The 16165-nt window shown below is 29.7% G+C and overlaps 1 protein-coding gene across 2 annotated transcripts in view; it reads left to right on the forward strand.

Annotated features, from left to right (window-relative positions):
- LOC118199147 (myelin expression factor 2-like) overlaps positions 1–3981 on the forward strand; it is a 55969-nt gene extending 51988 nt beyond the window's left edge. For both annotated transcript variants that reach the window (XM_085825818.1, XM_085825819.1), the window contains exon 13: positions 1452–3981. In XM_085825818.1, coding sequence (XP_085681944.1) covers positions 1452–1507 — 56 coding nt within the window. In that variant the 3' untranslated portion in view covers positions 1508–3981. The remainder of the gene's footprint in view (positions 1–1451) is intronic.
- The last annotated feature ends 12184 nt before the right edge of the window (positions 3982–16165 follow it).

Consider the following 16165-nt stretch of genomic DNA (forward strand, 5'->3'; position numbering starts at 1 on the left):
TCAGAAGAAGACAAAAATAAGTTTGTTAGAAATGACTGTCGAGTGTGTGATTACATACTACATAAATTTCCAGTCAACAATGAAGTGATTTTGCATGCTAAAGTTGCTGATGTTTCTGCTCTAGCAAATGCATCTTTTTCTGATATAAGGTACTTTTTGAACAGATTTTCTGTGTTGCTTCACAGCATTCACATATATTGCAGTCACAATTTTGCAGTTTACAATTAGAAAACTTGGATCAAGTTATAAAATCAGCTAGGATTGACACCCAGTGGAGTTTAATTGGAAAACTGAAAGATGCTGATGGAATTTTAAAATATAGTGAACTGTCTAGAATTATGTTAGCCATCTTGACTGTTCGCCATAGTAATGCAGAGTGTCAGAGGATTTTCAGTGTTGCGAAAACAAGGACTAAATTTAGGTCTAAGCAGGCCTACAAGGCAATTGCTATGAACAAAATTATGAAGTTTCCTAACGAAAGCAAAATCAAATCTGCCACTGTTCATATCATTTGTACGAAAACTGATTAAAGTGTCCTTCCCCCCCCTTAAACGATGCAAGTAATAAAAATGTTTTTTTATGTGTAAGGTACTTCTTTGTGTTGCTTGCATTTAAGAATTAGTAACAATTAGATTTAAAACTATATTTTTATCATTTAAAAAGTCTTTTTAAACATTGTGAAAAATCTCAATTCTTAAAAAAATCTGATTTTTGAGGGTCATACGTTGGCAAGTATGATATGTATATATTAATGTTCTTAGCATTGTGGAAAAGAAGCAGCTCTGTAGACCTTTTTTCCTAAATTGATAGTTTTTTTAGTTACATTTAGATTAATACTTATATCCTCCCCCCTTTTTTTTTTGGTGTGTGTGTGGGGGGGTTAAGTTACATGTATAAAAATTTACATTTCATTCTGTAGTGTATGTATTATCAGTTTTACCAAGCTATTTATGTGAGGGGATTTTTTTTTAAACTTGTTTTGTGTTTTTATTTTTTATACTCGGTATAAAATTTTCCTAAATATATGTGTAGTCTCTGAAAGTGTGTATAGTTTAATTTTTACAAAACTTTTTTTAATTTAAAAATCTTTAAGCATGAATATCTGCATCATTTAAAACGTTGCTTAACATGAAGTATATATCTGTGACAAAATAGTTGCAAAAATAAAAGCTTTTATTGGTGGATACTGGGTATTTTTCTATTTTTAATTGGTGGTGTGTCTGAGCAAATTAAGTTTTCTTATGATTCGTAGCTTAAGAAGTCTTTCAGTTGTATAATGTTCGCAAATTCATTATGTGAGCTTGCTATGTGGCTCAACCTGGACTTTTGCAGATGCTGTTTGTGTTTATGTATGTATGTATATACTTGTAATTTTGTGGATAAATAGTTACAGGTAGTTTTAAAACGTTTTGTTTTTGTATTGTAAAATTTTTCCTTAACTTAGATTTTAGATCATCTTCGTGGAGCACGTATTGAGGGTCGTCTTCTTGATGTCTCTTTATACTGATATTTCTACTTTTTCATCTTTGGCTGCATTTCTTGTCTTCGTTTCAGCTTTTTGACATTTCTTTCAGTCCTAGTTTTGAAAGAAGTTTATTACATCAAGACCTATTTTTAGAAATTGAATGTTTTCATGCTTTAAAAAAAGAAATAACCTGGTGTTGCAAGCTGAATGAACTATCCACATCCATATTATAGTTTCCTGAATTGGTCAAGTTGTGTTCCACTGTTACTTTTCTTTAAATATGCAAATTGTTACATTAGTTCTTATTTTCTTGTCTGAAACGAAAAAGAAAAGAAATTGATTTTGGTATTTTAAATATTTTTGTGAATTTCATTATAGGGCAATAACTTTTGAAGTTGTCTTTAGCATTATCCATGTAGTAGTTGTTCCATTGAATTTAATGGGATGTATTTGTATTTTGTCTTTTTCATTTCCAATCATTTAACTATTACAGTTTTTAGGTGGCATATAAAGCAGTTAAGTGTTTTTATTTTCCCTCCCTTACTGACATTGGTTATTGAGCATTCCATGTAGTTTTCTATCTTAAATGTGTAAGTTCTGTATTGTCCAAAGATTTCTCTTTTTTTTTTATTGTAAAATAAAATATATTCACCTTTCTGCTTGTTCTGTTAATTTGCTTTATTATATTTCTCAAAATATATTCTTTTAAAGTTAGACATAAGTTGGAAAATTTTGTGCTCTTAAACATGTGTTCTGATATTTTAGCAGTTGAGATTAACTAGCTCTTTTTCAAATGTGATTTCTGTATTTTGAAAGTTGGAAATATTACACCACTCATTCAGAAGGAAGTAAAGGAGCCTGAGAAAAAAATATTTTTGTGGTACTGTTATTGGTATCCATTTTTCTGGTTAATTTTGATTTTATATATTCTCGCTATTTTAAAACTATTAAAATCTTGATACAATTTAGAGTTAACAGTTTTAATGTTATGACAAGGCTTAAAAACTTGCAGGTTTTCGTGCTATCTTTGATGTACAGTTTCCATTTGAAAAAGAGTGATGAAATATTACATGGTTTTTCCATTAGGTTTCATATTTTTGTATTTTCGTATTTTTCATTACCAAATATGCTAAACAAAGTTTTACTACTTTTGTCATCAAAGTGGTTTGTTTATGGAATATGTATTGCAAATTATATGCTTAAGATATGAGTTTGCATAGTCCATTTGTGTGTGGTTAAAGCTTAGTTTTTATAAATGCAGCTAAATAAGGATCAGCAGTATATTTCTAAATTTATTTTACAAAAAAGTCACAAGATCTATTTTCTTCTTGTTAGATTTCACAATATATACAGTAAAGCATAGGTTTTTAATTTTAAAAAAGAAAGTTGCCTTTTCATTTGCAAATTATTTCAATATTAGGTTCTGTATTTGAACTAATAGAAATTAATATTTGAAATAATTTGTGTGTAGTTCTGGTATGTTTTTTTACACAATATTTTGGATTTCAGATATTTGCATAATGCAGTTTTTGTGGAACTTAAGATTTCCTATTTAAATGTGGTTTATGATTTAAAAAATCTTGCACATTAATGGATGATTGTTTGACGCAAGATAAATTGTATGTTCTGATTTTAAGTAAGAGTTCATGGCTGCATATATGTTGTAACTTTACTCAGATGTCTTTCGCCGAGTTGTCAAATAGTCATCATTTCATATTATAGTGCCATCTTTGAAGAATATTAGCATCACATCATAAAGCTGTAATAGCTTATTTTAAGGTTATTTGTATATTCGTGTCATCTTATGTGGAAAAGATTCTGAAAATTTGTAAGTTGTGTGAACTAATATGGAAGTCCAGAAACTGGCAATAGTTTAACATAAATGGGAAGGAAACTTTTTTTTTTTTAAAGAATAATTTTTATTGATTGATAAATTCATTATTTACTACATATTGTAAGTAATTTCTGAAATAATTTCACTTGTAAAATATATTAATCGCCTTACTTTTTCGAATTTTTTTTTTCGGTGGTATTTGTGTATCTAAAGTATACATTATGTTTGGCAAAGGGGCTAAGCTGCTTTCAGAAGCATGCTACACTGTGAGGAAAATTGGTTTCAAATAAAGTAGTAGATTTTTATCTTGTTCTGTTTTTTTTTTTCAGATAAATGGTTTAAACATTTTACTTCTTTTCTCTGTAGTCTACTGAATGTGTTTACTACAATTATATAATGTTATCTCATATTGTTTGTTGGTTGTACACTGGCAGTAAACATTAAAATCATTTTTCATCATTGTGTTGTTACTTCATTTATTTGAAATGGAAATCTTCTTTTGTCTTTATTTCCATTGTAAGGAGAATGTATTTAAACCTTGGGCATTGTTAAAGGGGGGATAGTTACAAAATTTTCAGTTCTGAGATTTTTGTTTAATATAGTAGTAGTAGTTTTCTCTTTGCATATTGTTAGATATTCATTTTTGCTGATTGTTATGTCTAAATAAAAAAGAACATCTGTATTGCTCCGTTTTGTTTTATTTGAAACAGCTGACATTTTGGCTAGTAAAATTTCACACATATGAATGTCTACAAAACCAGATTTTCTTACAATTTGATGTAAAAAGTTCATTAAGTTGATTCCTTCTGCTTTTCAAATTTGTCTGAAAAATATATATTATTCCACTTTTTCTGCCACAATCTCTTATTTCACTGTAGAAACAACTAAAGTTCCTCACTTTCTTTTTTAATATTAATTAGTTTCGGTAATCTTTTTAATCACAAGTACTTTGACCACAGATTTGAAATGTCATGCTAACTTTGAATTTTAATTTAAGTAATAGTGTAATGTATTTTCTATCCATAAATTTCCTGTTTTAACATCATAATCTTTATAAATATCCAAGAATATCAAAATTATTTCTTAACATCTCTTTGCTTTAAAGCATCCGTACATTAATTTTGATTTCTAAAGAAATGCAATATAGTTGTATTGAAATTTTGTATTTCCATCTTTTGCAAATGATTCTTTTAATTTTGCCACCTTTTCAGTATTTTATTTTCAGCAAGATTGCAGTTCTTCATTCAATATCAGTATTAAGCAGATTCATTTTATGCTTTTTTCCGTTTGTGTAGCAAGCCTGTAGTACTTTTCAAAATGTTTGCAAGTTGATTAAAAAATCATTGGTGTATGTATTTTTTGGGGGGGGTTGGCATGTGTCAAAAATAGACTAAAAATATTTTGTCATTAAAAATGTGATTCTATGAAAGATATTTCTTTTTAATATTTCTGTAAACTATGTTGAAAACAAGGCGTAGTTATGACATTTCCCATCTTTCATTCCAGTGTATAATTTATGCTTGAGTATTTGCATTTATTGTTCCTAATTTTCCATCTATAAAATTACTAAATACTCCAAAGTACTGGAAATGAAGAATAATAGTATCTGGGCAAAACTTTGTTTGTGGGATGTTCGGTTCTTTTCGGTTGAATTCGAATAGTATTTATTTTGCTCGCTCCATTTTTTTAAAAATCATCCGGAGCACCAGAAAGGAAACATCATTTCATGGTAAGTAATTTTAATCCCCCATGAAAAGCTGCATTTAATAGTTTGTGTTATGAAGTTAAAGGGCTGCTTTTGAAAATACAAATGTTGAATAAATTTCATTGCATATATGTTAGCAATTTTTGAATTTTAACCTGCTGCATTTTATGTCAGCATTAGTTTAAATATAAGAATGTTATTTCCCCTGTCACATAAATACAGAATTTCCACAATTCATAGTGTTTATTAAAAGTTGAGTATAATACTGTTTACCATATTTAATGTTTGTCAATTAACAAGTAAAATTTTTACATCTGTTTTATTGTGTACATACACCTCGTATAGCTTAATCCTTTCAGTATATGTGGAGAAGTAAGTTAATTTCTTTTTTTTTTAAATCTTGGTTTGAAATGGTAAATAATCATTCAATTTGTCTTTTGGTAACAGCTATATGATAACTTTTATAATGGAAATAAATTGTTTCTCTATTTAGAGCAATTCTGTGGGGTGGGAAGGAAGATTAAAAACCTCAAAAGAAAAATTTGGATCTATAGTAATTACATATTGTATTCTTAAAAATATAGTGCATGTAAACATTTTGTGGGTTAAAGGTGTGTTTGTTACTTTTTTGTGTGTTTACTAAAAAAAAGTGTTCTGTTCTAAAGAGATGTAAAAAACATGGAACGAATATTTATAAATTCTGAATGACTAATATTCATAATAAAGATAATTGCCAAGCATTTCTTTAAACATGAGGCATTAAAGTAATGTCCCAAAAGACATGCAGGAAATGGCTGGTACTCATCAGCCATGCAGCTATACAATACTGAGAACCACAAAATTGGTGTACCACAGGAAGCCAATTAATTTTACACCTGACAGAAAACCAAAGCTGTTCGAATTTTGATATAGAATGTCTTGAGGGAGGGTATGATGTTCTTGCACCAAACCTCTTGAAAGGATTTCGTACTCACAAATGTTTTAAGTGTCGTCTCCATGCCACATATTTTTACAACTGATTTAAAAGTAAAAAAAATCTGTTGCCAAAAGAAAATCTAGAAAAGGTAATTGAAAAATATTTATATGAACAGCTAATAGAGAAAAAAGTTTAAATTTCAATAAAAGTGTAATATTCACTGTCTAGGTGTGTTGTTGAAAGCAGAACATGCTATAAAACTCTTTGAAAACCATTTAGCTTTCAATTGGGTGTTGTGATTTTGATGAAACATGATTATAAATAAGTATAAGATTGTCTTTTAATAATAAAATGTAAAAAAGGGTGTACAAACTTTGTTTAAAAATTTGAAGGAAAAAAAAAGTTTCAAAAAGGATTTATAATTATTACACATTTCTTGTACAAAGAAAAGTTGAAAGTGAAAGTTAGAGTGAAACCTTTTTATTGTCAGATATTTTCTGTCTTTAGTGACTGAGCCAGGAAGGTTAATAGTTACCTGGCATATGCTGAAATTTGGAAAAAAAAAGTTCTGTTGTTTCACCAATGGATTATTCTTTTGGAACAATAAAATGTTTTTGTAAAGGAAACTAAAATATTGTATGAATCATTTGAAAGTACTTGAGCAAAATATTGTTAATTACAAGAAATGCTTTCTGAAAATGGAAATCAAGATAGAGGTGAGAGTTTAGAGAAAGGGCTTTTTAATAAAGAAAGGAATTTTAGTTAATTAAAGCATTGTTATCATGCAACATATTCTAAAAATGTATGAATACTTTTTCAGTTGGAGATGCTTTAAAATTCATTAGTTAAAGGGAAGTGTTTTGTGAAACTTGGTTGCTGCTGTGTAGATTTTTAATTTTAAGATGCTTAGAAGAAACGGGGGGGGACAATTGCAAGCTTTTAGTTTACATATTCATTAGATTCGCATATCATGCTGATAATGAGTAAAATATTGCCTAAGTTTCGAACTTTCCTAAATTAGGCAGTAGATTGCCAATTTTCGACCATACTCCCACCAACCTGATTTACACTATATTTCTTCCAACTTTCTTTTATTCTTAAAATATTTCACAAATTTAAAGTAGCTTGGCTTCATTATTTACACCCCAAAAATTGATTTTTGGCATCTGGAAACACTTTTTTTTTTTTCTTTCAAGATTATCTATAAAAGAAAAGTCATTTCATCATTGAGATATGGTGCTCTTCTGTTTTATGTGTGACAGTCCGAGAACGTCGGTGTTCTGCCTCCCCGATGAGCATGAAGCATCGCTGCATGTCATCTGGTATAGCTTAGACAATGAGCACAAAGAAAGATAGGTTGTTATTTTGCTTGTCTTGCCAATGAGCACTGTTAGTAGAAACAGTTTAAGAAATTGCTATCTTTTGTCTTAGTTATGCATGCAGAGGAAGGTAAATAAGGTTGTTATTTTGTTTGTCTTGCCAGTGAGCACTGTTAGTAGAAACAGTTTAAGAAATTGCTATCTTTTGTCTTAGTTATGCATGCAGAGGAAGGTAAATACTCATGTACTTTTCAAAAATTATACACAGATGATTTTCCTTTTATTATTTTGTGAAGGAAATTTAATACATTTTTGATATGTAGCATTTGTCATTGCGATTTTTTGATTTCACACAGTGGAAGGGCTGATGGTCTTAAATATGTGCATACACAAGATTAACATGAGTTGTAGTGGATAAATATTGAATTTTTCTGTGGAAACAAAGGACCAAAAAGTTATTAATGCAAAATGCCGGCTTGCTGCCTTTTTACTTGAGCGCAACCTACCGCTGAATGCATCGGATCATGCTGCAGTTTTATTTAGAAAAATGGTTTTTTTTTACTGTGAAATTGCTAAGAAATATTCAAGTACAAGGGCCGAAACAGCCACAATTGTAGAAGAAATTGGAATAAACAATAAATCTTTACTCTTTGTTTACACTAAAACAGTTCCGTTCTGCCTCTCTGTTTATGGAAGCTTTAATACATACACAAAACTATCCAGTTGATTCCTTTTTTTAAATCCAGTGCAGTCTGCTTTCTGTTCTTAAGAAAAAGATATGAAATGCTTTATTTAATAGCAGCTGATTAATTGATTAACACATGGTGCTGACAATGCTCTCTAGGAAGGATTGGATTGAAGACATGTTGCAGGCATCTTAAAGAAAGAAACTCATATTTGCAAATTACGAGGTGTGCCTGTCACCTTTTAAATTGTCACCTGTTTGGAAAAATTCCCAATCTCTCAAAAAGTTGGACAGGGTTCGTAGCGGTCCTTATAAGTCCTTATATTTGAAAATAAAATATAAAGGCCCTTATAGGTGCTTACTTTTTCTTTAAAGCCCTTATTTTTTTGTTTTAGCGCTTATTTTTTGCTTTTAGCGCTTTTTTTTTTAAATGAACGCACTATTTTCCCCCGTATCAAAGCCGAAACTAAATAAACCACTTTTCTTCCTAATGTAGAATGTCAGATGGTGAATCATACTCCCGGAAATAGCTTTTCCCCTTTCTCTGCATTTACATAACCTTTGGTGTACACGAAGAATACAGAAAGCTGCCCGCCATTCTATTGGTCAAAGAATTTTTAAAGCAGTAGAAAGTTCCGGCATAACCTTTGGTGTACACGAAGAATACAGAAAGCTGCCCGCCATTCTATTGGTCAAAGAATTTTTAAAGCAGTAGAAAGTTCCGGTACATTCGGCATTCTTTTCCTCCCACCCAAATACTACACACATATGAATTTCTATCAAGATCTTAATAATTTGCATTCTCGTTCCATTTGGTCAGTTCATATTCGTGTTTATTATGATCGTTATGCTTATATTATGAGTATATGTATGAATGTTTATAATAACATAGTTGCAGTAACTGCTGAAGTGTAGTAAACTTTAAAAAATGGTTGTGTTTTAACACAGATTAGCTTTCTAAGGAGTAATATTCGGCATGGCTTAAATAAAGGGAAAGTTATTGAATAGTCAAAATAATTTTGTTTTTTTGGGCCAGTACATTATACAGTACGGAGATTGGGAGGTTCTCTCCTTTCTCCGCAAAATCTCAAATATTGAAACTGTTACAGTTCGCTGCAAAACAAGAAATGGACTTTTTTTTTGTCACTTTCCAATCTGAATTGAATAGGACTAAAAGTTCTGCGGTCTAACAACCCAAGCGAAGAATGATTCTATTCCGGAAATTTAACGCCGTCTGTTGAAAATTAGAATGAAAAACAACACCCCAACAGTTATTTAGTTTTTTATTCTCCCAATACCGGCAGCTGTTGATTCCGATTGCGTAAGATCACAAAAGAGAAGAATTACGGTGCACGTATTGCGCAATCGATATTTTGCAGAGATATTTAATTTTGGTGTTCTGTCTGAGATTTGTTTATGAACACTTAAAAGAGTTTTACTGTGTTTGCTAAGCAGAATATTTTTCAGTTCCATTGGTTTATTTTTATTTGATGTGCATATCGAAATGTCAAAAGCATTTATTTAGCAGAAAAATTTAAAGAGCGGCTACAGTCTAGCCCCCCCCCCCCTCCGCTCCTCATTTTCAAGTTACGCTCGACTGTCCGAATATTCGCCAATTTCCAAGTATGCGGGTTAGTTAAGCTTTCACTGTTAAAGGAAGACTGCATGAAGCAAATTTCTGTCTTCTGATTTCAGAAATGTTCCTCTTTTTTACGTAAATTACTTTGCTTACAATATCTGTTAATGAAAAACTGATATACAATGAAAATTTAGAAAATGTTCAAAATTTAGATTTAAATTATTTAAATATCAATATGAGTGGAAAAATAAATTGTATTTATTATTAGGTTCCAAGCAAATACAATAAATATGCCTTATTATTATTTATTTTCTCTATTTTGAACTGAAATTTCATCATTAACTCTTGTAATATAGTTTAGTTCTGCATAGTTTTTTTTTTTGCTTCTCCTTGTAAACTAGTTCTGTAAATTGAACTGTTATTTAAAATTAAAAAATAATAATTATTTTCCATGGCTGAGGTAATGCTTATTCTCTCTTAATAAATACTCCATTTCTCATGTTTTAAATTACAAGGTTGTTGATATAGTGGTGTGATACCTAACATTATTGGTTCTTGCCATAATCAGCACAGTAAGGTAAACTCATTCTGATCGTAGTCGCATATGAAGTCCCTTAACAGTGAATTTGAATATTTGATCTTGGGAAAGTTCAGTGTTTTTTCTTTCTTCTGTTGAAAAGAAGTGTGGTAAATTGGAATCTTTGATTCTCACTTAAGTAAAATTCAGTATTCAGATAGTTGTCAGATTATTCATTCAGACAAGAAATTTGAGATTACTGAGGAATTTTTTGTTATGTCACAGAAATAAATCTCATTGATTTCAGTAAAATATTGTAGAACATAAAGAATAACAGTTTCTTTCTGTATTGTTTTAGCTTGTAGATTCTTGCAAAGCTATTTTTTTCATGAAACATGAAATCTATAAATTTATTTATAATATTGAACGTACAGTTTTAGTCAACAGGAGACTAAGAATATTAGTTTATATAGTCTTCCTCAGTTATATGTAAATAGGTCTTTGAATTCTTGTGAGACTGGAAGATTTCCGATCATAATTTATTTTGAACACCCACTTAACGATAGAAAAGAGACTTAAATTACCCATTCCATTATCCCCGTTTAAAAGTCAAGACTATAAATGATGTAATTACCTGATGTTAATTTTATAAAAATGATATGCCATGCTTTTTTCTGAAAATGGTTTTTTGAAAACTTTTGCACATTTCTTGGCTATTAGTGATGCCTCTGAAGATTATGCTTGTATTTTGCTCGTAGTGCAGTTTAATTGAGGGAATCATTGTTTTTTCTGGTCTTTTCACTGTCACCATGCAAAATCAAGGGCATTTTTTCTTATCTACAGAATGTAGAATTACAAAACTATCTCAATAAATATTTCCATTGTTGCTGTTCTCCTTAGCCGAAAAAATATCTTCTGTTTGAAGTGAAAGTGGAATTTGTATAGTTAAAAGTACAGTTGCCCTGCAGATATTTTTACAATCTGTATTCTTGTTAGAATTAATGTATTGTGCAGCAGTGTGATATTTTCTCACTCCTGCATGCACATGCCTCTGTGGTATATAGGAAAGCACATCTGGTTAGTTTGGATTCATCATTAACTTTTATTTCAGGTCCCCCCCTTTTGGATAAAAATGCATTTTGATTAAGAATTCCTAATTCATTAGAATTACATTTCTTATAAAATGCATTTTTAATAAGGGTATGTTGTTTGATTTGTAAGTCTTTAAAAATGGTTTTGTTAATGTTCAACAGATCAGACTAGATAACTTATTTAAGCAAAATTTTGGAGAAAATTATTCAGGTAATAAGATTTTAGTTAATTTTTATATTCAAGAAATTGCTTTAATTAATATTATTTTTATGACACCTCTCTTCCAAGTGCGTGTCCTTTAATAGTGTGGCATGTTTAATCATTTTGAGCAATATGTAGAGATCAAAATTGTAGTCTGATTCTGAAGATAAGGTTTTTTTACACAATTTGATTTTTGACTACATAGCTGCAAGAGTGATCCGAAACATTGATGACAATGTTTTAGAGAGAAGTAATGAAGGTGATTAATGTTGTAACTACTTGAGTGGTCTCAGATGCAAATTATATTTTGACTAAATGCGTGGTTGAAAACACTGACAGACTAGAACTTAAGTAGAATGAAATTTTTTTATTACCAAGATAATATCACAAAGGAAAAAATTCAAATTTATACATGTTTTCCATCTGGAATCAGCAATTTGTCATATACAATACATTTCTGTTTTTTTATGCTTTATTATTCAAATATATTAATAGTCAAATGTCATACTTAAATTTTCAGAGAAAATTTGAGAATAGATACACAATGTAGTCTTTCTCCTGCTTATGAAATTTTTCTTTGACACATAAAAGTATAAACCAGAAATTTTGTGCCTTAAATAGAGGTTTCCCCTTCTTCGGATGGTGCATAACCCCCAAGAGTAATTTAATTAGAAATTCAAGTTGTATCAAACTTTAAATTAATGGTAATCACAGGTGTATATTTGAAGTGATTGAAAGTTCTTAATTAAAAAAGTTCTCTTATTGCAGAAATGTGTGAAATGAACAATAGAGTTTTGCACTTGCAGAAATTTATAGAAAATAGTCCATTACATTGGTTTGTTCGAAAGCGTGTGCTTTGCAAGTTTTTGTTTTTGACATGGATTGACGATCTTAAATCCTTCATTGTCACCAACAGTTATGTATGTTTTTAACTTGGGAGATGTATTTTTAGGTATGCATACAGTTTTTTTATGCCACACTTTTTAATTTTCTTCTGCTTTTAAGTTATTTTTGTTAAAGCTCATATCAATTACAGTTGAAATAAAAGATTTTATGTCGTCATTAGTATCTTCAGTACACAAGTTATGATCAAATTTTAACTATTCTTACATTTGAATACTGTCACTGATTTTGATATGTTCAAACAACTCATTTTCATCAGTAGTGTTTTCACAAAGACATCTGAAACTGGACTTTCAAAGTCTGCTGTCTTAAAGCAGTGATGAACACTACTTTGTGATACAAATTTAACCACCTTTGGTAGCCACTGAATGCCATTCCATATATTGACATGTGCAAGCTAATCGCATTTTCTATAAACAGCGTGAGAAAGAACATACTGTAAAATGTTTGTATGTTTGTGTAATGAATCTTAAAATTTCTAATTATACTTTTGTCCAAGGCTGGAATACTAATGTTGCATTAGGTTGGGAAAACAATTATACCGATTTCAGTTTTACGTTTGTGAGTAGTATTTCTTCCCAGTTTGTCATGAAATAAAAGAATGATGGGTGACAGTACATGGCTCATAACAAAATATAATTCTGATATTGGATCAGATAGTGAATCTTCTATAAATGATTCTGGTAGTCCTGAATGATCTTTATTGGAATTCTGTAGTGATGATGAGGAAATGGAAAGTTCAGATGGTTTAAAATTCGCATTCGGAAATTTTGTGAAGTGGATACTAGTAATCTCCTCTTCTACCACTGCTGCGATTTCCTTTCACAGCAAATTCACCTCTTACATTTATCTCCTGTAAATTGTTCTTTCCACAGTTTCGTCACAAAACACACAGTTTCGTCAAAAAAGGCAACTTTAAGTAAAAATGCCTTTTGCCGTAATTAAAAATTATTGTAAATCAGTAAATTCAGTTCTTGTAACAGTTTTGACTGCCGATTTGAATTCATATAATCGATTAGAGTATAAAATTGTTTATGAGAAATATACTTATTTTTGGTCAGATTAGGGCAGGAAAATGAAACAGTTAAGTGGTTAAGGGCATTTCTTGAATTAATTTGTGAATTCAGACTATGTAACAAAAATTTTATTAAGGTTATAGGATTTAAGTTTAATATAGTTTTATTACATTCATAATTGTAAATATACATTGACACATTAATTTTATGACCTATTCAACTAATTGTAAAACATTTCACAGTCCATTTCAAGTTTTTTTAACTTTGTTCTTTTTAATTCCATGATGTTGTATGAGATTCCCCCTCTTCCCAAAAAAGAGGGTTTATTCCATGACTATTGAAGTTTAGATATATATATATAGCTGTTTGTGAATGGTGTGACAGTATAATGTTTTAATATCTTGCATCTCTTTTTTTAATGCAATTTAATTATCTGCTGCTTAAGAAACTGCCAGAATATTCATTCACTGGTAAATTTCATTTAAGTGTAAATTAATTTTTTTGCATATTTAATTTATAAAGTAGATTTTGCATTCAATCATGCATGGAGTTTTATAATTTTTCATTTTTGTGTTGACCTCTCAATGTTTATTTTTCTAAGTTATATTACAAATGAAAAATATCTTTCCATTCAAAAATTAAATTCCTAATTGTATTTCCCTTAGAATTAATAAGCGCGAGACCAAGCCTAGAAAATTAAGTGGTTTATATTGGAAATTTTCAAACCCATTTTCCTAAATACTCTTGGGATATCATGTTAACCTAAGTATAGGAATTTATTTTCAAGTTGAAGAGCCAATCTGCCGAAACATTGGGCATTCTAGGCAATTTCCTTTAAAATCAACACATTCAACAACCTTGATTTTTGACAAAGCTCAGTTTATCATAGGTAATAAATAGGGAAATTGATAAACATTAGGAGGGCAATTTAGATATATAATTTATAAGTTTTTAGATTAAAGTCTTTCAAAACATTAATTAGCTTTTGGTGCTTGGTGTCTGTTTGAAAGGTTGTGAAGGAAAAAATGAAGTGCGGGAAACATCAAATAAAACATAGCAGGAGAAAAGAAGCTAAGAGAAAACATTGCAGTTTATAAAAATCCTTATTCAAAATATAATGGTAAGAAAAATGAAGGCCTACAAATAACATTGCGGACTATTTTCTAACTGAAAATATATTGCTGAGTAGTAAACATTATTATTCAATGAACTGATTTTATAAAGATGTATTAGAGGATTTAAGATGTAAGTTAAAATTATAGTAATTGTTATAGAATTAATTTTTCAATTTTTGATGGTTAATTTTTCTTGCTTTTTCAGTTAAGCATGTTAGTTAATATAAAAGTATTAAATATAGAGAGGTTAAAAAAAAAGCCCCGAAATCATTACATGAAAGTTCCCTCAAATTTTGTTTAGTTAGAAAATGCATGTTTGTGATGATGTCATGCAATCATTTGTAACCTGGTACTTAAATTGAAGTTGTTAGATTTTTAATTTATTTATTATTGAACATTTAAAAACCTGTGTATAGTGGTAGACTTTTCTTTTATGGTTCCTGTTCAACTAGCTTTATTTTTTATGAAGTTTATTACCCTATTGTAAGAAAGTATTCAACAAAAAGATTCTAAGAGGCTATATATGATTATGAGTGCTGATAATTCTGAAAGCTTCATTTTATCATTCAAGATATTCTTAATTTTATGGTTGTTATATGTTCTTATTGATCAAAATGATTCATATATATGTTTTATTCATTTGTTCTTTTTTGAAGGTGGAAAACTATTTGAAATGATAACAATCATAAATAGGGTTATGTCACTTATTGACATGACTTCAAACATTGATGTATATTCATAATAAGATCTGTAAATCAAGTATGCATTGAAATAATTTAATATGGTAAATGTGTGATAAGTAATTGGCAGAGAAACTGATTCCTTCAAGATTACCATAAACATATGCTAATAGAAAAGGCATATTGTGAAGAAGCTGAGAAGTGAAATTATGCATTAAGGATATTATCCAAAGAGATACATTTCTAAATAGGCAGATTAAAAAAGGGGGGTGTTGATTTTAAAAAAATCAATTGGTTTTGGAGCTTTTGGACATAAATTACATCATAAAAAAAAAGGGAGACTATGATGCTAAATTGGGGGGGATTGAACTTGACTTTTATTAAATACGAGTGCCTACTTGAAACAAACAAAATATCTTGTGATATTTAAAAAAGAAAAGGTTGTATTTTCAATTGTGGCAATCATCTATCATTAGGAGCAACAAATGAAATTTACAGCATCAGATAAATTTGGGAAGAAATTTCAAGATTTCGATAACACGAAATACATTTCTTACATTTGTTAATGCATAATATGTTGACTTGCTGGAAAATTCATAATGAAGTATGCAAAGCTATGGTCTGGTAATGCAAAACAAAGAGGTAAACTGAGAAGAAAGAGCTCAAGTGAACACTTTAAATATACTATTTACAGTTGTGACCTGTTCTCTGCATAGTTGTTTCATAACAATATGTGCATATTTCTTTCTCAAAAAATGCTTTTTTAGATTAAAAGGTGAAATCTTACTAGATGCAATGTGGATATTGGCTATACTGTGGGAGGCCCATGAACTTGACTCCTGATATCTCGATATTCCATATAACTCGACTACTATTTTTAGGTTATTAAATTATTTCTGTTTGTCAAGCAGAGAATATTATCTTTGAAATAATGTAGTGGTCTATTAGTGGTTAGGTTGTAATAGTTTTTAATATCCCCTGTCTGATGCAAACAATGTATTACTATATTATTTTAATTACAGTATATGTTCATGCACAAATGCCCTCTTGTTTCCATGTATTACTATATTATTTTAATTACAGTATATGTTCATGCACAAATGCCTTCTTGTTTCCAGTTGTATTCAAAGATTTGTTA

This window comes from Stegodyphus dumicola, chromosome 10, assembly GCF_044657685.1.
Source record: "Stegodyphus dumicola isolate Sdum_Otavi_A_Nest chromosome 10, ASM4465768v1".
Lineage (NCBI taxonomy): Eukaryota > Metazoa > Arthropoda > Arachnida > Araneae > Eresidae > Stegodyphus > Stegodyphus dumicola.